Raw genomic sequence first — 23,053 nt, 5'->3', positions numbered from 1 at the left:
GATTGAAGGTTACTAAGAAATACATAAATATTATAATAGTAATAATAAATTTTTAGATGTCGTTAATCGTAAAGTTTGCAATAAATATATTTGTTCTATACTTTCTATACCTTAATTTTTTTTGGGCTTTTTTTTTGATACGGCGTCATTGAAAAATCGTAGCGGATTTTTGTTTACGTTTGCAGCTAATAAGTAAAATAATTTGCCCTTAACATGTAATTCGCCAACACATTTCATGTTGCGTGCATTATGATTTTAAAACAACAAAACTCAACAATATCTAGCAATATCTATCTACAAGCTATTTTGAGGACAAGAGATTCTGTTAAAAAATCTAATCAATAACTTTTGAAATCACTTACGACTTCGCACATTGTTTTAATGCCCGATGTTGAATAAAATATTCATAGCATCAATTAAATTTTAATGAAATTTCAAGTCATGAGTAAAGTAAGGGTAAAATTTATTTAGTTAGAATGTAAATTTGTTAAAGTTTAATTAGTTGAAAACGCTATTCATCGCTCTGATGAGTCGCAGGCTACTGTGTGTAAAGACCGCACCTTTGATTCATTACGATTTACGTATATTGTTGTTTGTTATTTCATACTATATTAGTAAAGTTACTTATATAAACATAACGTACGGTAAACGTAAATCTAACATACGTAAACATAATTATCGTGTTACTTATAAATATAAATATGTGTACATAGCATCACCAGCCTGTATCTCTCAACTGCTGAAAGTACAACTCTTCCACAGTCCGCCATAATACCTACCCGTGCGAGTTATTTTGAACACGTTAACACCGGCTCCTAAGTTACCGCATGCGAAACAAACTCCGAAATCTAATCTTTGTTTTAATCAAATTTTATTCATTTTATGTTTTTTTTTTAAATCAAAGTAATTAAAGTAAGTAATAAAATAAATGTAGAAAAAACTTTTTACATTTACCTTATTACTTATTTCTTAAGCTATATATATCTAAAAAAGAATCTGACGTTCTCTGAAATCTGCTGTAAAGGTGCACATGAAGTCACCTAAAACAGTTAATTATTTTATGAATTTACTATCGTCTTCAACGAGCAACGGTGACTACTGAATATCCATGGACTATAAACTCATCTGTTGTTTTTTGCTACAAAAAATAAAGCAGAGATCTAGTACGGTTTGCGTGTACACCCATTGTTAAGGATCTCTAAATCCCCCTCCAAACAAGTTTTATTCTCGCCCACCACCGAGCTTCACTTCATCGAGCGATCGCGAACGCATGCATATACATTTTAACGATTACATACTATACATTATCTACTCCAATATATAACCACATTATTATTTGTTCTTCAGTTGTTTATTTTTAATAAACCTGTAAATACGAGCCAAATCGTTTTCATTGAAGAGAACAAGACATCCAGCAAAGAACATTGGTGACCTCGACGTGATGAACGTGATCAACATCAAACAGCAGGGAAGTGTCCATTCCTGATTTATATCTATTCTCATCATAAATCATCCATTAATTCATCCATAGGCCTTAGACTCGAACGAAAGTTAGCTTAATGTACTTTAAACTTTAACAAACTACCTCCATCTTAATAACTAAGAGTGAAATACATTAGTCAAAACTTGATTATTACACATTAATAAAGTCAAATATCATTTCGTAATCAATACTTCATTAAATACAGCAAATTATTATAATATTACATTTTGTTAACGCTGAGATTGCAGTACAACGAGTTGTTACAAATACATTTCGAAATAATTCTTTAATAACAAGCGTAAAATTTAACATTTAATTATTCATCATACGCATTCATTTAATCATAACATTTGTTTTGAATAGTTCAATTTCTGCATTCCAGTAAACGCTTCGTGTCGCACTACGTGTGTCATTTCAAAGCCGTTCGTTCCCGCATCTGGCCGACTACAGTTTATAAGACACTGCGCTGACCTTGACCCATTGTTAATTGAGGGCATTGACCGGATTGCATAATTTACGTAACATTCTATTTTAATTTTATTTATTTTTCTCGTTTGCTTTCAATTTTGTATTGCTCATTCCTTTGCCATTATGTCTCACACTGAGAGATCTATCTCGCCAATCGGGAGTCTTAAACTAGATGTCCCCAGTGCAAGCACAGTAAGCACATTAAAAGAACTCAACGCTCGTCGTAGTTCCGTCAAGGGTCGCATTACTAAATATAAAAATTTATTTAATAAGATCTCAGAAACGCAGCCGACCTTGCAGGTTGATTTGTGTATGCTTAATCAAAGATATGAAAGTTTGAGAGAAATGTTTTCCAAGTTTGATGAATTGCAGACGCAGATAGAAATAATGAACACTGCTAATCTAGAAGCTGAACTAGATATAAGAGATGATATTGAGACAGATTTTTCATCACTTATCGCAAAAACTCAATTATTTTTGGAGGCTAATCAGACGCAACGCGAGGACTTTAGGCCCGCGAATTCTGAGATTTGTTCCAATTGTTCAAACCCAAGTCAACATATATCAGGCTTCAAATTGCCTACTATAAAAATTGCGAACTTTGACGGCACTTACTTTAAATGGCTAGAATTTCGAGACACTTTTACTTCATTGATCCACAGCAACAACAGAATTGAATCAGTACATAAATTTCATTACCTCAACTCTTATCTTGAAGGAGAGGCTGCTCACGTCCTCAGCAATCTCGAAGTTAGTTCTGCCAATTATGATGAAGCCTGGCAACTTCTTTGCGAGAGATACAACAACGAAAAGCAACTGATAAGCAATCATTTAAACTCGCTCTGTAACCTTCAGCCCGTGTCTCGCGATTCATCTAAAGATTTAAAATTTTTAATCGATCACATTTCGAAAAACTTACGGGCTCTCAACACCCTGGGCGAACCAACGGCGTCGTGGGATACGCTAGTAATACATCTGGTCACTTCAAAACTCGATAGTAGCACTAATTTTAAGTGGGAGGAGCACAGGAGCAATTTCAAGAGATCACCTTCTCTTAAAGATTTTTTTTTTTTCCTGAAAGCTCGAGCCGATATTTTGGAATCAATACAATTGAATAGGACAGAGCGTGCTTCAATTAATAAACGTCCGCTAAATTCCTTCGATTTGAGCAAAGGTCAACGGCCTCAAACAAGATCATTTGTGATTTCAGCTGGCCAATCCTCCTCCTCGTCGACTTCCATATGCGTCCTGTGCGGTGGTGATCATCGCTTATATGATTGTGCGACCTTCTTGGCAAAATCAATCGCTGACAGGACCGCCGAGGTGGTGAGGTTAAGACTATGTTTTAACTGCCTACGCAAGGGGCATTCAGTACAACAATGTAGGTTAGGTCCTTGTTACATTTGCAAATTATTTCACAACACCCTACTACATAGGGATAATTCTCAGGCTGCAAATATATCCAACGTTCAAGCACAAAGCTCGACAACCGAGGCGGGGTCTGAGGGTGAGCAGGCTACGTGCAATAGCGCTGTCAGTATGTCAGTGGGTTCCAAATCAAATGTACTTCTTTCAACGGCGATGGTCGAAATATACAATCCAAACACAAGACATCATGTCACGGCTCGTGCACTTCTAGACAGCGGCAGTCAGTCGTCCATTATTACAGAGAATTTAAAATTGAAATTACAGTTAAGTTCTTTACCGACTAAATTAAACATTATAGGGATTGGTAATCAAAACACATGCTTGAAGTCGTTGAATCGTTGCAACATAGTGTTGGCCTCAAAGTGTAACGATTATAATATTGAAACTTCATGTTTAGTGCTGCCTCAAATTACAACCAACCTACCTAATAAGACAGTAGATATTTCAGAAATACAACTTCCATCTCATTTAAAACTCGCAGATCCTAAATTCAATTATTCGGCACCTATTGATTTACTAATAGGAGCCGATATTTTTTGGACTTTAATTGAACCGCGACAAATTTCTTTAGGAACCAACAAGCCCGTTATGCATAAATCCAAACTAGGCTGGATATTATCCGGTCCAATCTCAACCAGTCAAAACAATCACAAGAATTCTATACATTGTAATTATGCTTTTATTCAATCGCGCGAGTCGAGAGTTTCAAATAGGTCTCTTAATGAGCAACTAGCTAAGTTTTGGGAAATTGAGCAAGTACCTCAATACGATTCCCTCAAAACAGAAGAAGAAATAGAATGTGAAAATCATTACGTTGCTAACACATATCGTAATGACGAAGGCAGGTTTTGTGTGAGATTGCCATTAGTTTCAGAGCCCACTTGCTTAGGCGACTCATTCACACTAGCTAGAAACCAGTTCTTGTCATTGGAGAGACGTTTGTCAAAAAACAGTGACCTTAAAAATTTATATTCGCAGTTTATACATGAATACTCTGTGCTAGGCCACTTGTCTGAGTCGGAGATATTGATTCCTCGGCAATCTTATTTTATACCTCACCACGCGGTACTGAAACCATCTAGCGAATCAACCAAGCTGCGCGTCGTATTTAATGGTAGTGCGAAGACAACATCTGGATTTTCCATAAACGATTTATTAATGGTTGGCCCAAATATACAAGATAAACTTTTTAACATTTTGCTTCGATTTCGTCAATACACCTACGTAATATCAGCTGATATAGAAAAGATGTACCGACAAGTACAAATACAAAACAATGACCGCGATTTGCAAATGATACTTTGGCGTGATACAAGTACGGAGGCACTGAGATCACTGCGGCTCAATACAGTTACCTATGGCCTTTCTAGTTCAAGTTTCCTGAGCACACGTTGTCTGTGGCAGTTGGGCGAGGACTCTTGTGAACCTAAAATTAAAAATATTATTCAGAACGACTTCCTGGTGGACGACATGCTCACCGGAAGTGACAGTGAGACTGAGCTACATTATATTAAAAAAACCGTAGAGAGTACATTAGCAGCCGGCTGTTTCAATCTACGTAAGTACCGTTCCAATATACCATCTCTCTTGATCGAGCCGCAGTCTCTTCAACGTGAACTCATAATTAGTTCATCGTCACATACCTTAGGGATAGGTTGGAACCCCAACGAAGATTACATTAGCTTTCCTAGCAATTACAAAATTACAAAAAATATTCCTACCAAAAGATCTATTTTATCAGATTCATGTAAAGTTTTCGATCCTCTTGGATTGCTGAGTTTATTCACAATTAAACCTAAAATCATACTGCAAAGACTTTGGCTGAATAAAATCGATTGGGATGAACCTGTTCCCGCCGACATAAGTAGAGCCTGGCAATCATTTCTTTGCAGCGTGTCTGAAATCCAACACTTGCGAATTCCTAGACATGTCTTATGTCCCGAGTCGATTAACACAGAGCTGCATTGCTTCTGCGATGCTTCGCAGTCTGCATACGCAGCATGCATTTATCTCAGATCTCACGACGCGCAAGGCAACGTGCGCGTACGCTTGTTATGTTCCAAAGCTCGAGTAGCTTCTGTGAATCCGATGACTATTCCAAGACTCGAGCTATGCGCGTGCGTCCTGGGCGCACAGTTGGTGAGTGCTGTGTGTCGCGCATTGCGATGCGCAATTTCCCACAAAATATTTTGGACTGACTCATCTATTGTGCTGACCTGGTTGAGTATGAGATGTGATAGACTGAAAACCTTTGTGGCAAACAGGGTAGGTACCATTTTGGAATCGACTGACATTTCTGAGTGGCGTCATGTGCCAACGTCGTGTAATCCTGCAGATTTAGCTTCACGTGGTTTGGATGTGTCTGCACCTCCTCAGATGGATCTTTGGTGGAACGGCCCAAAGTTCTTGAAAGAAAGCAAAAATGAGTGGCCAGCATTGTTTAACCACCGCCATCCCACTGATGATTTGCCGGAAATAAAGATTAATTTAGTGAACACATCTAAAAACATGATACAGACATTAATACATTTTGATAGGTATTCTAATTTGCGCATATTGCAAAGAGCTTGTGCATATATTTTAAGATTCGTTTTAAATTGCAGAAACAAACCCAATAAAAAGAATGGTATATTGCAGCCTGATGAGCTCATCAATTCATTTGAAACTTTAGTGAGATTAGCTCAGAAGGATAGTTTCAGTACTGAACTAGCCACAATCGATAATAAAGGCGTGCTGAGTCCGAACAATCCTTTAATTTCCTTAAGCCCGTTTATTGATGATAAGGGTATATTACGTGTAGGTGGTCGTTTAAACTATTCTTGTCAGATTTACGACAAACGTCATCCTATGCTACTACATGCGAAGCATAAATTGACAAAACTATTGTTCCAGCAAGAACATTTACGTCTTCTGCACGCTGGCCCACAGTTACTACTGTCCACTGTCAGAGAGTTCGTCTGGCCCATAGCGGGCAGAGATCTGGCACGTGCTACTGTGAGACAATGCATTGTATGCAGGCGGGCAAGTGCTAAGATGCTTGCACCTATGATGGGCGCATTACCCAGTCAACGCGTTGATCCTGACTTCCCCTTTATAAGTGCTGGTATTGATTTTTGTGGACCTTTCTTAATAACTGATAGGAAGGGTAGAGGGTGTAAGATATCGAAATGTTATATGTGCGTTTTTGTCTGCCTCAGATACAAATGTTTGCATTTAGAAGCCGTAAGCGATCTCACAAAAGAGGCATTCATATTATCGTTGCGTCGTTTTATCTCTCGCCGAGGTAAGCCGAAGGAGATTTTCTGCGATAATGGCAGAAACTTCGTATCTGCATCCAAAGAGATTACAGAATTTGTGAACTCTCATGCTGATGGCGTCGGTGGATTCCTTTCTAGTGAAGGGATTGATTTTAAATTTCAACCGGCATATGCACCACACTTCGGGGGTCTATGGGAGGCGTCAGTCAAATCAGCTAAATTTCATTTGAAAAGAATTCTCGATAACACTCACTGCACATTTGAAGAATTAGCTACTTTGTTTAATCAAATCGAAGCCATACTCAATAGCAGGCCTTTATGTCCCTTATCTTCCTCTCCTGATGACCTTGCTCCTCTGACTCCCGGACACTTCCTCATTGGAAGACCTTTGACGTCGTTGCCATCACCTAACTACATGCAACTTAGTACCTCTAGATTGAGCCGATACCAACACTTGGAGCAGATTCGTCAACATTTTTGGAATCGATGGCAGCTAGAGTACTTGAACGAATTACAGCAAAGACACAAATGGCGCGTACCAGCAAGATCAATCCAGAATGGTGACTTAGTTCTACTGAAGGACGAGAATATTCCACCGATGCAATGGCGGACGGGTCGAGTCATCAACCTATTTCCAGGAAAGGACAATATCGTGCGAGTAGCCGAAATCAAAACTTCGACTGGCGTTTATCGGCGTGGACTTCGATATCTTTGTCCTCTATTGGATACTGCAGAAGATTCTTCATTGGAAGCAAATGCTTCCAAGGCCCCGGAGGATGTTAAGGATCTCTAAATCCCCCTCCAAACAAGTTTTATTCTCGCCCACCACCGAGCTTCACTTCATCGAGCGATCGCGAACGCATGCATATACATTTTAACGATTACATACTATACATTATCTACTCCAATATATAACCACATTATTATTTGTTCTTCAGTTGTTTATTTTTAATAAACCTGTAAATACGAGCCAAATCGTTTTCATTGAAGAGAACAAGACATCCAGCAAAGAACACCCATAATTTTGAATTATTTCCTTTTTTCAATAGATTGAAAGGAAATAAAGATTCACCCTTTGCCATGAATGTAGTTTTAGATCCAAATATCTGTGATTTGCTTTAGTTTTAAAAACAACTATTTAATTTAGCAGTTCTATTGCTTTTTTCCCGCAGTATCAAATACAGATCTGTAAAAATTAGATATATTCTTTTAAATGTATAGTAACTAGCTCTAGCTGAGTAGTTTTTTCGACAAAAATAAGAATTTCAAAAAGGTACGTCACTTTTCGAATAATTAAAGCATAAAGTTTGAAAATTTTAATCATGAAAACCAAAGCGTTGCGCTTTTGAATTTTAGGAATATAAATTAGGGAAACGGTTCATATGTAGAAGCACTTTATTCACCTTCCCTTAAATATTTTAATAGAGAATCTTCTCAGAATAAGTAACTTCAAATGGAATGTTCGAAAAGTTGGGTTGTAATTTTAAAATAATAGTAATTTTGAATAATTTACTCTTTATTAGTTAATCATTATTAAAACAATTCTTAAATATGCCATGCATTTGAAATCACAAAACTGAGTTAAAGATACGCAGGAATAATACTTTAAAACATTTAATATCATTTTATAATACTGTCATTATATATTAACCCTAAACCTCTCTCTCTCCTATCTATAATATAAGTAATATTTGATTACTAATTTATTTAAAAAGCTGAGTATTCAAAGATCTAAAGCGAATTTCTTACATTTCGAATAAATTTTAGGAAACATGCTGAAGTTTTGTCAGATATTCTGAGATTCTATCTAAACTTTACGAGAACAAGTTTCGATCAAATATCATAATTCGTTAATACATTGAAGTATATAATTAATTATACGTATATGGTTATATCATGTTTCTGAATAAAGAGCGTTGCTTAAAGGTTAGAGGCGAGCGGGTAAGAGTCTTGAGATCTTTTGGATCCGACGGGAAAGTGAGACAGATCAATCTCATCCATGGGGTAGTCTGGTCTGTATCTTTTCTTATCGAAACTTGACCTGTAATAAAAGTAGAAGTTAAGCGAAATACGAACGAATATTTGAAAAAGTTAATTAAATGCCTCATTTTATATTAATACTATTTAGAAATTTTAATAGCGTATTTCGAATAATCAACCCGTTGTCGGAGCCCGTAGACACTAGAAGGTGACGTAACTCACAGAATTACATTCCTTAGATTATTATTACGTTAACAAAGTTTCATCAAATAAGTCCTCGTGAAGTCCCGTCAACCATAATTATAATAATTATTTCATTAATGACAGCTCACAGTACGAATTCTTCGAACAATTATCAATTATCTAAAATGCCTGTATTCTTTCTTGTTCGGAATTTATTATCAGATATGTTGAGAATTTTGATATCGCTGAGAGTTCGTTTGAATCAAATAAATTATATTATATCACTAGCGACCCGCCCTCGCTTCGCTTCGGAAACATTAAAACACACATGAAACCAAAAAAAAAAAATATTAAAAAAAAAATAGCCTATGTTCATCAGGGACAATGTCGGCTTCTAAGGGAAAAATAATTTTTCAAATCGGTCCAGTAGTTTCGGAGCCTATTCGAAACAAACAAACAAACAAATCTTTCCTCTTTATAATATTAGTATAGATGTAAAAATGATTCAACATTGAAATATTTTAAGAAAAGTTTCATGTTATTACTACATTATAAAGTACAGTTGTATGAATACACCTCATACCTTTGAAAATAAGCGCCAGCATGACTCTTAATGAATTCTGCTTGGGTTATTTCAATCCCTTTGCAAGTTCTACTTAAAATGTTGTTTTAGGTTCGTCGATTCTAATTTCAGTACGTTACAAAAATTATGTAAACGAGACGAGCTACCAAAGTAAGATGAATTTAAATGTAATGATAAGTGACTGAGGCTTACACCGTAAATTAGTGTTAAATTTGATAATTTCAATGTATTTAAAATCTCTAGGGTATTTACGTGAAACAGGAAAGAGCAATTTATTATTCTCTTTACTTGTTAGTTTCAAAATTTATCTTATCGTACTTTGAGAATTGATTAATATCATAGCGGTCGTAAGCATATATCGGAAGACTGGAATGTTCACATATTTTGGCGTTGAAAAAGATTCCATGATTGTACGTGAGGGAATCCGGATATTACATATAAATAAGAACTAATCTCTTGTTTACCTTAGAAAACCACTATATATATAAATTCAATATTAAGAATGTTATGAAAAAAAAAAATTAAGTTGTTAAATCGAATGAAAAAACAAGGCCTCAGTCATAAGTAACACTCATATTGTGTGATCACTACAATGTCAGAAAAGTGACAATGAATCGTTTGAGAAAAAATATTTTAATGGTTAGTTAAGGTTTTTTTCATTGCTTAGATGGGTGGACGAGCTCACAGCCCACCTGGTGTTAAGTGGTTACTGGAGCCCATAGACGTCCACAACGTAAATGCGCCACCCACCCTGAGATATAAGTTCTATGGTCTCAAGTATAGTTACTACAAGTCAATGTATGTTACTTTGACGTGAAAGCCGTCTTACACTGGTGAATCAATGTCAAGGAAGTTTTGTCCGTACAGGTGATAGAAACGTTTTATGGCGTACGGGAACGGCATAGAGGAGCGGTCGATCTCGTCGAAGTTGCGCTTCTTCACGAACGTGTTGAGGCTGGACCTAGAAATATTATACTAAAATTAGTAAATTACTAAACAAGTCACGGCAATTTTTTTGAAAATTTTTTTTATTGCTTTCTTGGGTGGACGAACTCACAGCCCACCTGGTGTTAAGTGGTTACTGGAGCCCGTAGACATCCACAACGTAAATGCGCCACCCACCTTGAGATATAAGTTCTAAAGTCTCAAGTATAGTTACAACGTGTACATTGTGTATCGCTACCTTATAGGTAATACAAGGACTAGTACTATAAGTATCAAGTCATATAGGTTCAGATGTATATATATGTATGTATGTATATATGTATATATGTATCTATTTGTATGTATATGTCGGACACGTTGTATATTCTGTATCTATTGACATTATGTTTTCATTATCCTTACCTCTCACAGATGGAAGCATAATGAATCATCGTAATATAAATGGCAAATTCACTTAACAGAGAAAAATAACCTAAAAATCGAATAAAATCCCTATAACTATGAAAATGAATATATTTTTTTAAAAGATATTGAGAACTTTAACAATTACTGATAATCTATATTCTCGATGAATGCGAAAGTAGATTATACGACTAATTTGTCCAATTCAACAAAAAATCCTTTACTTAGGACAAAGGGTCAAAGTAACTCCATTGTACTGCTCACGCAATAATTTATAAAATTGTCGGCAAATATTGTGTCGCCGCTTTAGAATTTCATAAAGTTGGCCTTCAAAAATTTTAAGGGTGCAGATTTTTACTTGCATCCTATCACGGGAATGTGAGTATACTCAAGCTGATTGTTTTGTGAGAAAACAAGGAAAATAAATTATTTCATATTGTAAATCAACGACGTACCTACTATTCACTACGTTATTGGCTTAATAGGAGCAAATTTTATAATCCTAGTTTTTAATTTGATTCGCCGCGTATATACGTAATTTAATTCGAACATAGTTAATGTCATCACTCTGTTATCATGATCAACTATATTATGCGATCGTGGCGCACCTCTATTGTTTAGTCAAATTAGTCCACTCAAAGGTCAGGTGTGATCGAATTGACCCGGATTTACAGCCCAATATATTAATTAAAACACATAAACATTAACTTCAAGTGAATCATAATCAATACCGAAATTGGATTTTGAAAAAAAAAATGTAGTGACATCGTATCTTTTTATTCGCATGGGCTTTGATCATGAACCGAAATATTACTAGGTTCTTTTATAAATAATGTATTTCTTTGAACATCTATTCTACACTCTTGGGTTATTATTCATTGCTTTTTCACCATAGTAATAGTGCTCTCCAAAAGATATTAAAATTAACTCACCGATCGATTTCATCGAAATTACGTTTTGGGAAGCCATCTCCATAATATCCGCCATATTCAGCTGGCACCAGAGGCCAGGGTTCTCGTTTGCCATATGGACTACAAAAATGATAATATGATAAAATAAAATCTTCATGTTATTAATAAAAAAAATAGTAATGATGTGAGTAAATAAAAGATTATATCCTAGAATGTTTGAATGCTTAGTTCAAATACATCATCAAATAACTAAAGGATATTAACTACAATTTAGCTGACTTCATCTTTTATAAAAGCCTCCATATATTTAGAGTGAAATATATATTTACAGTTATAGAAGACGATACAAGTATCATACATCACAGCGGGATCCCCAATCTATTCCACTAATTACTATATTTGGATTTAACGTCAATGTTATGGGATGTCTGTTTTATACACCCGAAAAATACGCTTTCGAAATTACATCTCAATTGAATATGGGAAATTCGAAAATAATGAGCGTGAAACCTCATTTTTTATTCAGTTCTAACCTGATGTAATCGTACCGCCTGAACATTTGATACGGTAGATATCCGGAGTGTCTTGCTTCCCTCACGTCTCGCACCAGATTACCGCCACCTAGAGGATCCAGATTCCTTGTTTTGTGACCTACATGTGTCATAATCATTATTTGCAATTCACTTTGTACACAGTTTTGAGTTGCCCAACAATTCGAATATTAAATTGTCGAAAATTACATTTGGCTACTCACCTCTCATTACTTTAAAACAGTAGTTAAAAATCGAATAATAACGCAAATTTGAGGTTGCAGTGTATTTATTTTTTTAACATCAAGTGACATTTGCTAAATTAGAACAAAATGTATTCGTATTTATCACATGTTTACGTTGTTTGAATTGTGGCTATTTTACTAAGACATTCAATGTTTTTTTCGGTGAATTTAAACAAAGTTAGCCCCTCCCAGAGCATCTAAGTTTCGTACCAAGTTACCACCTCCCAAAGAATCAAGATTACGCTTGACGAGGTTAGGACCACCTAGCTGGTCAAGATTCCTCTTCACGAAATTCGCTCCTCCGAGTGAATCTAAGTTTCTCACAAAGTTGGCCCCGCCCAAGGAATCCAAATTTCTTACGAAGTTCGCGCCACCGAGCGAGTCCAAGTTCCTTACAAAATTGGCACCACCAAGCGAGTCTAAGTTTCTGACAAAATTAGCTCCACCGAGCGAATCTAAGTTTCTGACAAAATTAGCTCCTCCAAGAGAGTCTAAGTTTCTGACAAAATTAGCTCCTCCAAGGGAGTCTAAGTTACGCACAAAGTTGCTACCTCCAAGAGGATCGAGAAATCTTGTAGATTCTGTTTTATCCCCTTCAGCGTTTCTTCCCAATAATGTAGATCCTCCAATACCGTTAAGATTTTTTCCAATGAGACTTGATCCGCCAAGACCATGAACGTTTCCACTCTGTAACATGCTAGATCCTCTTAAATGGTTCAAATTTCTACCGATAAGAGTGGATCCTCCAAGCCCGCCCAAATGCTTGCTCGAAAATGCGCCTCCCTCAATTCCATTCGCATTTCTTCCAATAAGCGAACTTCCTCCAATTCCGTTTAGATTACGATTTTCATAACGTACAAGAAATCGTAAAATGTCGGCAATATCTTCTTTTTGTTTATACTCTGCAACCATAAACGGTATAAACACCTTAATATTGTAATATTCAAATTATATCTCCAGTAATGTGCATAAAAAGATTTACTCACCATCTACAGCGAACAGTATAAGCCACGTGAGGTTTTTGTGCAAAATCATAGTTGAAAATGTGCAAACCATTCACCAGAAGTCCGGAATAAGTGAACAATACAATATTCAATCCTGAACTAAGTGCACGCGAAAGAAACTTTTATATTTTACAGGTCAGTGCAAAAGAATCAAATCCTGAATTGTGATTTTGAAGTGGTGTACAGTTTGTGCATGTGAATTCATAGATTGTGATTAATTAACAATTTTCTAAAATAGAAAACAATCGGTATCGGATTGGGTTTATTGTTCGAATAAAATTTCGCACACGTGAAATGTAAAATAAATTCAATTCAAGTATAGACAATCCAATACAGATCATGTTTCTTAAAGTAACGTCTTCACGGTTGGCTTATTTTCAGTGCCAAATACTAAAACGTGAGCGGCTCGTGTGCGATTATTTAAAATATTGTGTAGATAGTCATTTAGATGTGTGCTTTGTGAGTTTTTTTATGTAATTCTTACCGGCGGCATCGTAGCGTTCCCCAGAGGTATGATCGTTGCCAGACACGTCTTGTTCCTAAAGGATGATATAATACGTATTTGTGATTAACACAATGTTATTAATTAAGAACGAGGTATAGAAACTAAAAAGTATTAGTGTTCATAACTATCTGGTGTTATGCCGTAACTGACTAAACGTACTCTGAGTTTTAAACCACCATACTGCGATTTCTTTTGCTGGCGTTAGGTGCTATTATGAGCAGTTATAATTAGATAGGTACCAGTATTCTGCTTATTTCGGCCGCAAAATGATTATGCATTCTATTTTGAAGGATGGAACAGTCGTTCTATGATACAATAAAGATTTCATGACTCAGAGTGTGTATCGGCATTCACAGAATGATGTTCAAGGGCTACGGTGATCACTTAATGTCGGGTGGGATTTGATATTGTCTGATCATCAAAAGAAAAATAGTTTTTCCATTTCTGCCTGTCCCACTCTTCAAACCAAACTATTTATACCTTCCAAAAATATATGGGAACCTTTCATAATTTGATCCAATTATCTACTCGTTAAGGATCATAATAATTTGGTAGACAGCGGCTTGGCTCTGCTCCTGGCATTACTGAAGTCTATGGGCGACGGTAACCACTTACCATCAGGTGGGCCGTGCGCTCGTCTGCATACAAGGGCATTAAAAAAATAAAAAACTCTATCATTAGTATTATAATAAAATCTTCTTATTATCTGTGATTTAATACGTAGTCCTTGCCAGTAAATTGCATAAAGTATAGTTTTCCCCAAAACAGAGAACTTCCGAAACAAGGTCCCGTTGTTTGCACTGATAATTACTTTGAGAACTTCAATTAAAGAAGACTAGTTTTAACTTTGAGTTGAGAGGGTGAGGAAAGATACGAAATGTAAGCCTCCCTTTTGGGGCTTTTGTTGCTAATTTATTATTTAAATGAGAAATTTATTTTAAGTTCCAATGATTAGTAACTGATTGGGGGCTTAGTCTGTCTTACTAAGAGCATGAACTGATTGGAATTTGTACAACTAATTGATATTCTGTATACAGTGGATACCTTTATAAAAGAAAGAAAAGTGGGAAATTAAATTTCTCTAAACTGACTAAAGCTACTTTTACGATTTTCTATTTTATCGTCAAAGTTGTGCTCAAAATACAATCTTGTAAAAAAGGTAGCGGTTCGGTAATGGATATAAAATAGTTTAATGGTACACAATGCGCAAGTGTGCTATAGATAAAATGCTAATTATCTAATGTATGTACGTAAATAAGGCTGGGTTTTATGGGATTCCAAATCAGAATAAATAGGTTCGTTTTTGGGACATTTTCGATAACATCGATTCATGGATAGTATTAGAATTGTTGAAATTTACCTGGTGAGGATCAGCGCTGCAACAGACCAGCAGTGCAGCCACTGCCACGGCAAGCACTCCAGCAGTTCCTCGCATTGTAGTTACCTTTTACAAAATTGGAAGCATTCAGAGAATTAGTCGAGTAGTTTATTTTTTTCCTACCTATGCTGGTAGCCTTTAGAGGCTATTTCAGCGTCACCCTAACATGTAGGTGAGCTCAAGGGGCTCAAACCGGAGTGTTGCTAACACTGACTCTAGCAAGAGCAGTGCTTCGCAGAATCTACCACCGGATCGGAAACGCGACCCACTGAGAAGATCTGGCGAAAAACTCAGTGGGATGTGTCTATGGGTTAATTCGCTCGTCGAGCCCTTCGTCGCAAGCGACGGGTCCGACGAGGACGGTGACCGGGCGAGTGGTTAGTGACCTTGACCATAGGGCCCGGTATATACCACGTCGTAGTCAATTTTTTGTTTAAAATATTAAGGTGTTCGGTATCTGGACATAAACTTTTACTTCGTTTCCGGGCCCATCAAACAAAAGATAATTTACGCTTGAGGCCGTTTAATATCAAACGTCAGTGTTTTTATTTATTAGATCGTATGTATGTTTTGTGCTATTGAAATTGGAAAACGAATCGCAATCACTTTAATTAATAGTAAACAAAACTGTCTTCAAAACAAGTTTCTTGTCTACAGTAACATGCTCTGTTGAAGATTATCTTGTTTATTTACTAAATTTGCAAGTCAAATATGAAAAGGGTTTATATTTAGAGTCCCACTATTATTAAAGAAGCCCTGTTTGAAATATTGTCTGAATAATATTTATATACTTATTTCTAATTAGTTAGATATATTTCGTTTAATAAATAAACAAAACCTAGCACAAGCTGAACTTATCATTCAAAAGTGTGTTTAGACAGAAAAGTTCTAAACTTCTTTCGTTTTTCATTATTATGCAATTTGTTTTTTCTAAAAAAGTATAGAAATAATCTTTAGCTCCATAGCTTGGTTTTGTCTCTGATTTACATATTCTGTCTTAGCCTAAAGGAAAATAAATATTAAGTGTATAATCTATGATTGACACAATTTTAATTTTTGAATCGACATACATTACTCGAAAAAGTACTTTTAGCATTTTATTAGCTTTTTCTTACTCCATATTTGACATATCTAAAGCAGGAATAACTACAGATTGACACGAAGATGTAAAATTATTATAGTATCTATTTTCTTTCATCTTTAAATCGGGTCTCATACTTTTTCGAATTAATGACTTCAACGATGACTATATGTTAACCTTCGTATCACTCCGATATTTTATGTGACGAAAAACTTTTTTATATTACTTTTCGTATATATTTTACGAAATTTAGCAAGTAATTTATTAAACAATATATAGCGCCCATGAAAACAACAGCTCGCTCACAAACTGAGGCAACATGATGTAATTTTTTAGAACTTAATTTTTAGTGGCATAATTATTTTGTAGAAAGTCGACAGACAGTGGTATGTGGTTTTTTCCATTAAAATAATTGGAAGAGCGTCACTCTTTGCGGCGACTATTGCTAAATGTATGAAATAAGCGTGCTCATTTCCTGAAATGAATTTTATGCCATCTATTTTAAACTTATGAGACCTAACATAACCTAACTAAATCTATATATAGTGCCAAAGTAATAAGTTTCAACCGAGCGAACGAAATGCACAGTAGTTAGACAAACTAATACACAAATTTAAATTTTACGACATATTTATTTTGCTTATGTTAAATCCCATATTTATGAAATACTAGCTGACCCGGCAGACTTCGTAGTGCCTCAATCGAAAAAATAAAAGAGCAAAATTTTGTATAAAATAAACTTAAAACAAACAAAAGGAATCCGTTTGATGGGGGACACGTCAAAGGAAAAACAAAATCGTTATTTTTATTTAATTCCAAGCATTTTCATATTTATCTACCTTTTAAACTTTCTCTGGACTAACACAAATAATTCAAGACCAAAATTAGCCAAATCGGTCCAGCCGTTCTCGAGTTTTAGCGAGACTGACGAACAGCAATTCATTTTTATATATATAGATATAGATATGGTACCAATTACAATTATATGTTCGCTAAAAACTACACAATTTGGGGACGTTTTTATAATTTCTAATGTCCAATATTAAACAGTGTATACAAAGTGATCCTTTTATTTCAAGTCAACATATAATAGTATGGGATTAAATTGCTGAAGTACACAGATAGCCTTTTACGAGTCTTCAGGACCTCATGTTAAAGAAACGTTATGATCGTCGACTCAACTAGAATATTACGTTTTAGCTACGAGACTCGACCTCCTTTAACTGACGGTTTTACTTACCTCTTGGGATTTACAAGACTTCAGTAATAAAATCAAATGACAAAAAAATTCTCACTTTTCCACAAGCCGGATCGAATAAGAGTTTTATGTCATTTATATTCATATAATAGAAGAAAAATATATGATTATTGAAACATTAATTTTTTTTATAATTTTACTGTCAGACTAGATTGAAGAAAATACCTACAATCAATTAAGAATCAAACTATTATTCGTCAGGAAAATATAACAAATTAGGTAATGTATTATATTATGTGTAGATGCAGTGTAATATTACACGAATATATTATAAATAAATACAGAATTTAATGACGCAAACAATAACAAACACAATATGTAAACCATCCTTCAGAAAATATTATGTCACATAATATATCTTTTTTCGTTAACTTTATATCGCCTAAACCATTAAGAGAAAGTTACACCTACTAGTGATATAAACTAACTGTATGAACTAGGTTTTTTATTCCTATATGTTTATTATTATTTTTGACTAATACCTTTTTATGAATGCGTATTATCGTATTCCATCAGTAACCGTATCCATATGTGTGGATCAAGAGATGCTCTTATCTGAAGTATTTCAATAAAACATCACTCATATACCTATACGCGACAATATTGAATTATTATTATCGAGTTGCGCGTCAGTAAACTTTTTATTATTTTCTGGCTATTCCATTGGTTTTTATAAAGATATTAAAGCATTTGGAGGTTATTTTCAGACTCCGTTTTTTAACAATCAATACTACGCTCTTTTTTGTTAACATTTATTTAATAATAAAAATTTGAAGACATCAACGCGCACACGGTATAACAATATAAATTTAGCACGTAGCAAAACGCTACGAATTTTTGTCGTTTCGTAGATGAATGCTACGACTGAATATTTTTACTTAAATAAAATAGCGACAGCTTTTCATTTAGTTCCTTGACTTTATTGGAACGATAGTAAGACTGTTCGTCTATCTTCATAGGAATACTAATGGCACATCCCAAAGAGAACAACGAGACATTATTGCCGATGAGTAAAGGAACTCAACAGATGCTAGGTGTTAAATACAACAACTCAACCGGTGCTGCCTGCTTTAAGACACAAAGTTCACAGCCTTTTTACAAATAAATATCAGCGGATGTATTCTTCGACATGGAATGCACGAGGGTGCGGCAGAAACGACCGGTTTTTAAAACGTAAATTATTTAGTTAGGTTACATATGTATATGGTAAAGATTCTACAAATAAAATGTTAAAGATACTATTATATAATAGAAACTGGCGATTACTGTTCATATGTATATAACTATCCGTATGGACTATTTTTATGAAACATCCTCTGGCTTTAGGAGCATAAAACTTTTGTAGTTGTGATTGACAAACGACGAATTTATTCTGTAAGTCAATTATCACACAGAGCTGTCTCAAGGTGTGGTTGGATACGATATGACAGGCAATTTTACTTAAATTTAGTGAGGTGGAAAGGTAAAGCCTAGTGTTCGCAGTGATAACTTTAACCCTCAACTATTTTTGTTCCGAATACTGTTTAATATTATATCTTTACTGTTACTATTTGTGCAGGTTTTTGTTTATTTTATCTGTATTCATTCAATTTAGATAATTTATCAGAAACGGTTTTGTAAAGCTACAGCTTTAAAGCCACAGCTATTTTAATATTTTATGTTGCAAAGCTCCATATCTGTTAGCACCTCATATTTATCAACGATCTGGGTTAATGGCCATGAAAGAACTTTTATTACTCTTTCTTATCTCTATTTAAAGTCAGCTCGTTCGTGTTGAGTGTGATATATTTATTTTATTTCTCAATATACATCATTTGCTTTGAAAGTTACGCTATAAAGTGTAAACAATATGAAATATGGTAACATTGTGAATCATATTGCGTTTTATGTTCTATTCATGACAGCAACTCTCGCTTTCAATGTTTTTATCTTGGTGAATATTAATTTTACATTTTAATTTAGATGTCTTCAAAAGCTATATAACATCAATTTTTTAAAAATTTAAATGTTCTATTTGCTGCTTACATTTAATTAGTGCTTGACGGAAATAATTATTCTCAAGATGAATTGGAAATATGTAATTTTTAACACGCTTTTATTAGTTTCAGACGTATGTATATTTGTAACGGAATCTTTGAGCATGATTTTGACCCCCTTCAAAAACTCGAAATTTGGTACACTTATTAAGGACAATTCAATATTTAAAAAAAAATAGAAATTAAAAAAACTAACAAAATACGCTTTTATAGAAAATCCAACTAAAAAAAAGAAAATAAATTTTAATAGATTTGAATTAAAAATAGTGCAAGAAAAAATAATTTTACTGTAAAAAAAGCGTGGGGTGCATGGCATCAGTAGTTATAAATATTTTATGAACATATATGAGTAGAAGGGCTGTTTGGATAATATCCTGAAAAGCACCCTACGCTTTTTTACAATAAAATCATTTTTTCTTACACTATATTTAATTCAATTTTATTTTCTATTTTTTAGTTGGATTTTCTATAAAAGCGTATTTTGTTAGTTTTTTTAAACTATTATTCATTTTATTTAGCTTATCTGTCTAGATTCTGAAGTATTTCTAAATGCAATCAATCGTCTCTAGTTTCAAAACCGATGCGTTGTAATTTGACTTTGTATATCCTTAAAATACTTCGCCAATCGAAGCATTATAAATAGGATAACAAACAATTATGTTACACGTGTGACAAACACGGTCTTTGCTTGGGTCAAAGCAATTTTAATTCTAAAGATAGGATCAGTATGTTGACTGCTATTATATATCAAGTGACTCGCATATTTTATATTCAGAAAAGTTGAAGGCGAAATTTGGTCTTCTTTATTTTTAACCAGATAAATTTGAATTTTCTTTTCTGTTATTCTCGAAATGGAGTTCTTGAAATTTAACTTAAATATAGTTGGCATTTGGTAAAATTATAGGAGTGTTTAAATGAATAGAAATATTCGTCAAATTCACAAATTAAATTTGAAGTTTAATTTTAGTTATATATGTCGAAATCTTTATAGGACACGAATTTCGTATAAAATGTATGAATAATAACTGGCATATTCGAAGTAAAAGTATATAGTAACACGTTAGAGTCGATTAAAAATGATAAGACGGATACCGAATCATGGGCCTTTAAATTTGTAGTAAAAGTTCAAGCAAAATATTTTATAAATTAGTTTCGCGATTATTACTACTGGTTTATTATTACAGGTGGTAGGGCCTCTTGTGAGTCCGCACGGGTAGGTACCACCACCCTGCCTATTTCTGCCGTGAAGCAGTAATGCGTTTCGGTTTGAAGGGTGGGGCAGCCGTTGTAACTATACTTGAGACCTTAGAATTTAAATCTTAAGGTGGGTGGCGCATTTCCGTCGTAGATGTCTATGGGCTCCAGTAATCACTTAACACCAGGCGGGCTGTGAGCTCGTCCACCCATTTAAGCAATAAAAAAATATTCTAAATAAACACGTGTGTAATTATGTTAAAAATAATAGGAATATTTTCTTTTTTATATAGACTCCGTAATTTTTTTTGCTTCTAAATTAATGATTTAATCGATTAATGATTTGGTAATCAAGACATAAGAAAGCACGTCTTAAAATACTTTTAAAAATAGGTGAAACAAGAGAAGAGAATTATAGAGAAGAGAAGATAATTATATGAATAAATAAATTAGTAAAACAAGTTATAGCGTAAGGTAAAAAAATATTCATATAGATTATATAAAAAAGTTATTACCTTTCAGCTGGAGTAGAGACGTTGGTGATCGGATCTGGCTGTGATGCGATGTGAGGCTGTGAGCTGCCGGTCGGCTTTTATATCCGTTGCCTGCGACCGATGGGCGGTACGAATCCTCCGCCCGCCTTACTCGAGTTTGTAGTACGTCTACGAATATAAAAAAAAAAAAACAAAAAAAACATACAAAGCCTTATCATTACTCCCCAATATACACGAGTAATATAAAAAGGTAAATAATAGATTTTTATAGCTATTGGTTTTGTTAATTACATTTCTATGTCAGTGCAACGTGAAACAAAATATTTGCCGAAGAAATTAATCTTTAATGAGTTTCGGAAATTTATCGGTGCTTATTAAATTAAACTTCTCGAATTATTTTCGCAATATGAATGTAAATCGTACTGTATTTGGAAGTAGGTAGACATGTAGGTAAAGAAAATGTAATTGTACTTAACTTAAACTGCTGTTCTTGAAATGGATTGTCTGTTTAACATTTATTTATTAGATGTTTCAGTGGTTTTGTAATTATGAATTTCTACATGTGGTGTTGATAAATTAAAACAGCCGCGGTGTCATGTTGAAGTTTGAAGTGTTTCCTTATTTAATACTAATTATTGGGTACCTATATCTCATCTATTTTAAAAAACAGATCTTTCCTTTGTTTTTTTTTTAAGATCTCTCTTCTTTGATTAAAGTAAAGTTCGACCTTTACTTTCTAAGGTCGAAGTTACCCTAAAACAAATAGGAAATAATATTCATTTGCTAAACTAAGCTACTAATATGTTTTTTCTTTAAGTAGGTTCATGCTTGTTCCATCGATATAACGACTAGAATGCTGGAATTTTGAGAAATAAGCTCAATATTCCAATACTTTTGTATAACTGCTGCTCCACCTTTAAAACTGGTTGCATGAAAAAAAAGTTCATTGTTAGTTCGGTGTGCTTTTTAAGTGTGTTTTAAGGGACAAATTTATATAGACAATATAGACAAATTTAAGTATTTAAAACAATTTACGAGCATGTCAGTGCTGTATAAACTGCACCGAAGCCTCTGAATATTCATCAGTGAACGCGCCGAAAATGACGGGCTTAAAGCACCACGCATTTAATTTGTTGAACAATGCTTGTTTATGGGACGCTGGCTTCAATCGGACGTTTCGTGACTTGGTACACCGCTTTCTACACAATGTTTCAAATTAAAAAATGAGTTAGTGATAATATATATAAGTATATACAAAAGAATTGATGTTCGTTAGTCTCTCTAAAAATAACAATTTTGTTTTCCCTTTGATGTGTCTCCCGTCGGACAGATTCCTTTGGTTTGTTTTAGGTTTATTTTATATAAAAGTTTAGGTCTTTTATTCATCGATTGAGGCACTACGAAGTCTGCCGGGTCAGCTAGTAATATTATATGTCCGGCTATTAGTATGAAGACTTTTCATTTGCGACACTGGACCCTTTCAGCGAATACTTTTTTACCATCCATTAATAATAGTATGTGCATATTTTGAAGTGTTTTCCTACCTAAACTAAGCTCACATACTTGCACATACCGTCGTGTCTATATGTGCTGAGAAGCAGATCATGGGGGTTACGATCTGAAGGATATATTCTCCCTGATTTTGTTTGGAGCGAAGAATGCAAGAAGACGTAGGCTACTTTTACATC

At 34.5% G+C, this 23,053-nt stretch overlaps 2 protein-coding genes across 6 annotated transcripts; one reads left to right on the top strand and one right to left on the bottom strand.

Annotated features, from left to right (window-relative positions):
* The first annotated feature begins 1,192 nt into the window (after positions 1–1,192).
* Positions 1,193–7,611, top strand: LOC119628840 (uncharacterized). Its single transcript, XM_062669926.1, has 2 exons — positions 1,193–3,277; positions 6,272–7,611. Exons 1-2 carry the CDS (start codon positions 2,075–2,077, stop codon positions 7,427–7,429), a joined length of 2,361 nt encoding a protein of 786 aa, XP_062525910.1. The 5' UTR covers positions 1,193–2,074; the 3' UTR covers positions 7,430–7,611.
* A 523-nt stretch (positions 7,612–8,134) lies between these two features.
* On the bottom strand, positions 8,135–21,943 carry Ork (orcokinin). Of its 5 annotated transcripts, none has more exons than XM_012695393.4 (7): positions 21,387–21,943; positions 15,285–15,368; positions 13,904–13,958; positions 12,174–12,291; positions 11,662–11,760; positions 10,212–10,343; positions 8,135–8,677 (listed from the first exon to the last, which is right to left on the bottom strand). In XM_012695393.4, exons 2-7 carry the CDS (start codon positions 15,357–15,359, stop codon positions 8,557–8,559), a joined length of 600 nt encoding a protein of 199 aa, XP_012550847.1. In that variant the 5' UTR covers positions 15,360–15,368; positions 21,387–21,943; the 3' UTR covers positions 8,135–8,556.
* Between the last annotated feature and the right edge of the window lie 1,110 nt (positions 21,944–23,053).

The sequence above is a fragment of the Bombyx mori genome, chromosome 8 (genome assembly GCF_030269925.1).
Source record: "Bombyx mori chromosome 8, ASM3026992v2".
Taxonomy (NCBI): Eukaryota; Metazoa; Arthropoda; class Insecta; order Lepidoptera; family Bombycidae; genus Bombyx; species Bombyx mori.
Note: the sequence above shows the minus strand (reverse complement) of the source record. Positions and strands in the feature narration are given on the sequence as shown.

What these genes read in the sequence shown, in the direction of transcription:
- LOC119628840 (XM_062669926.1), top strand. Translation starts at nt 2,075, where the DNA reads ATGTCTCACACTGAGAGATCTATCTCGCCAATCGGGAGTCTTAAACTA. An exon ending in CTGACAGGACCGCCGAGGTG is followed by an intron (nt 3,278 to 6,271) that starts GTGAGGTTAAGA and finishes CTATTGTTCCAG; the next exon opens with CAAGAACATTTACGTCTTCT.
- Ork (XM_012695391.4), bottom strand. Translation starts at nt 15,359, where the DNA reads ATGCGAGGAACTGCTGGAGTGCTTGCCGTGGCAGTGGCTGCACTGCTG. An exon ending in GCAGCGCTGATCCTCACCAG is followed by an intron (nt 13,959 to 15,284) that starts GTAAATTTCAAC and finishes ATCATCCTTTAG; the next exon opens with GAACAAGACGTGTCTGGCAA. An exon ending in GGAACGCTACGATGCCGCCG is followed by an intron (nt 13,318 to 13,903) that starts GTAAGAATTACA and finishes TTATGGTTGCAG; the next exon opens with AGTATAAACAAAAAGAAGAT.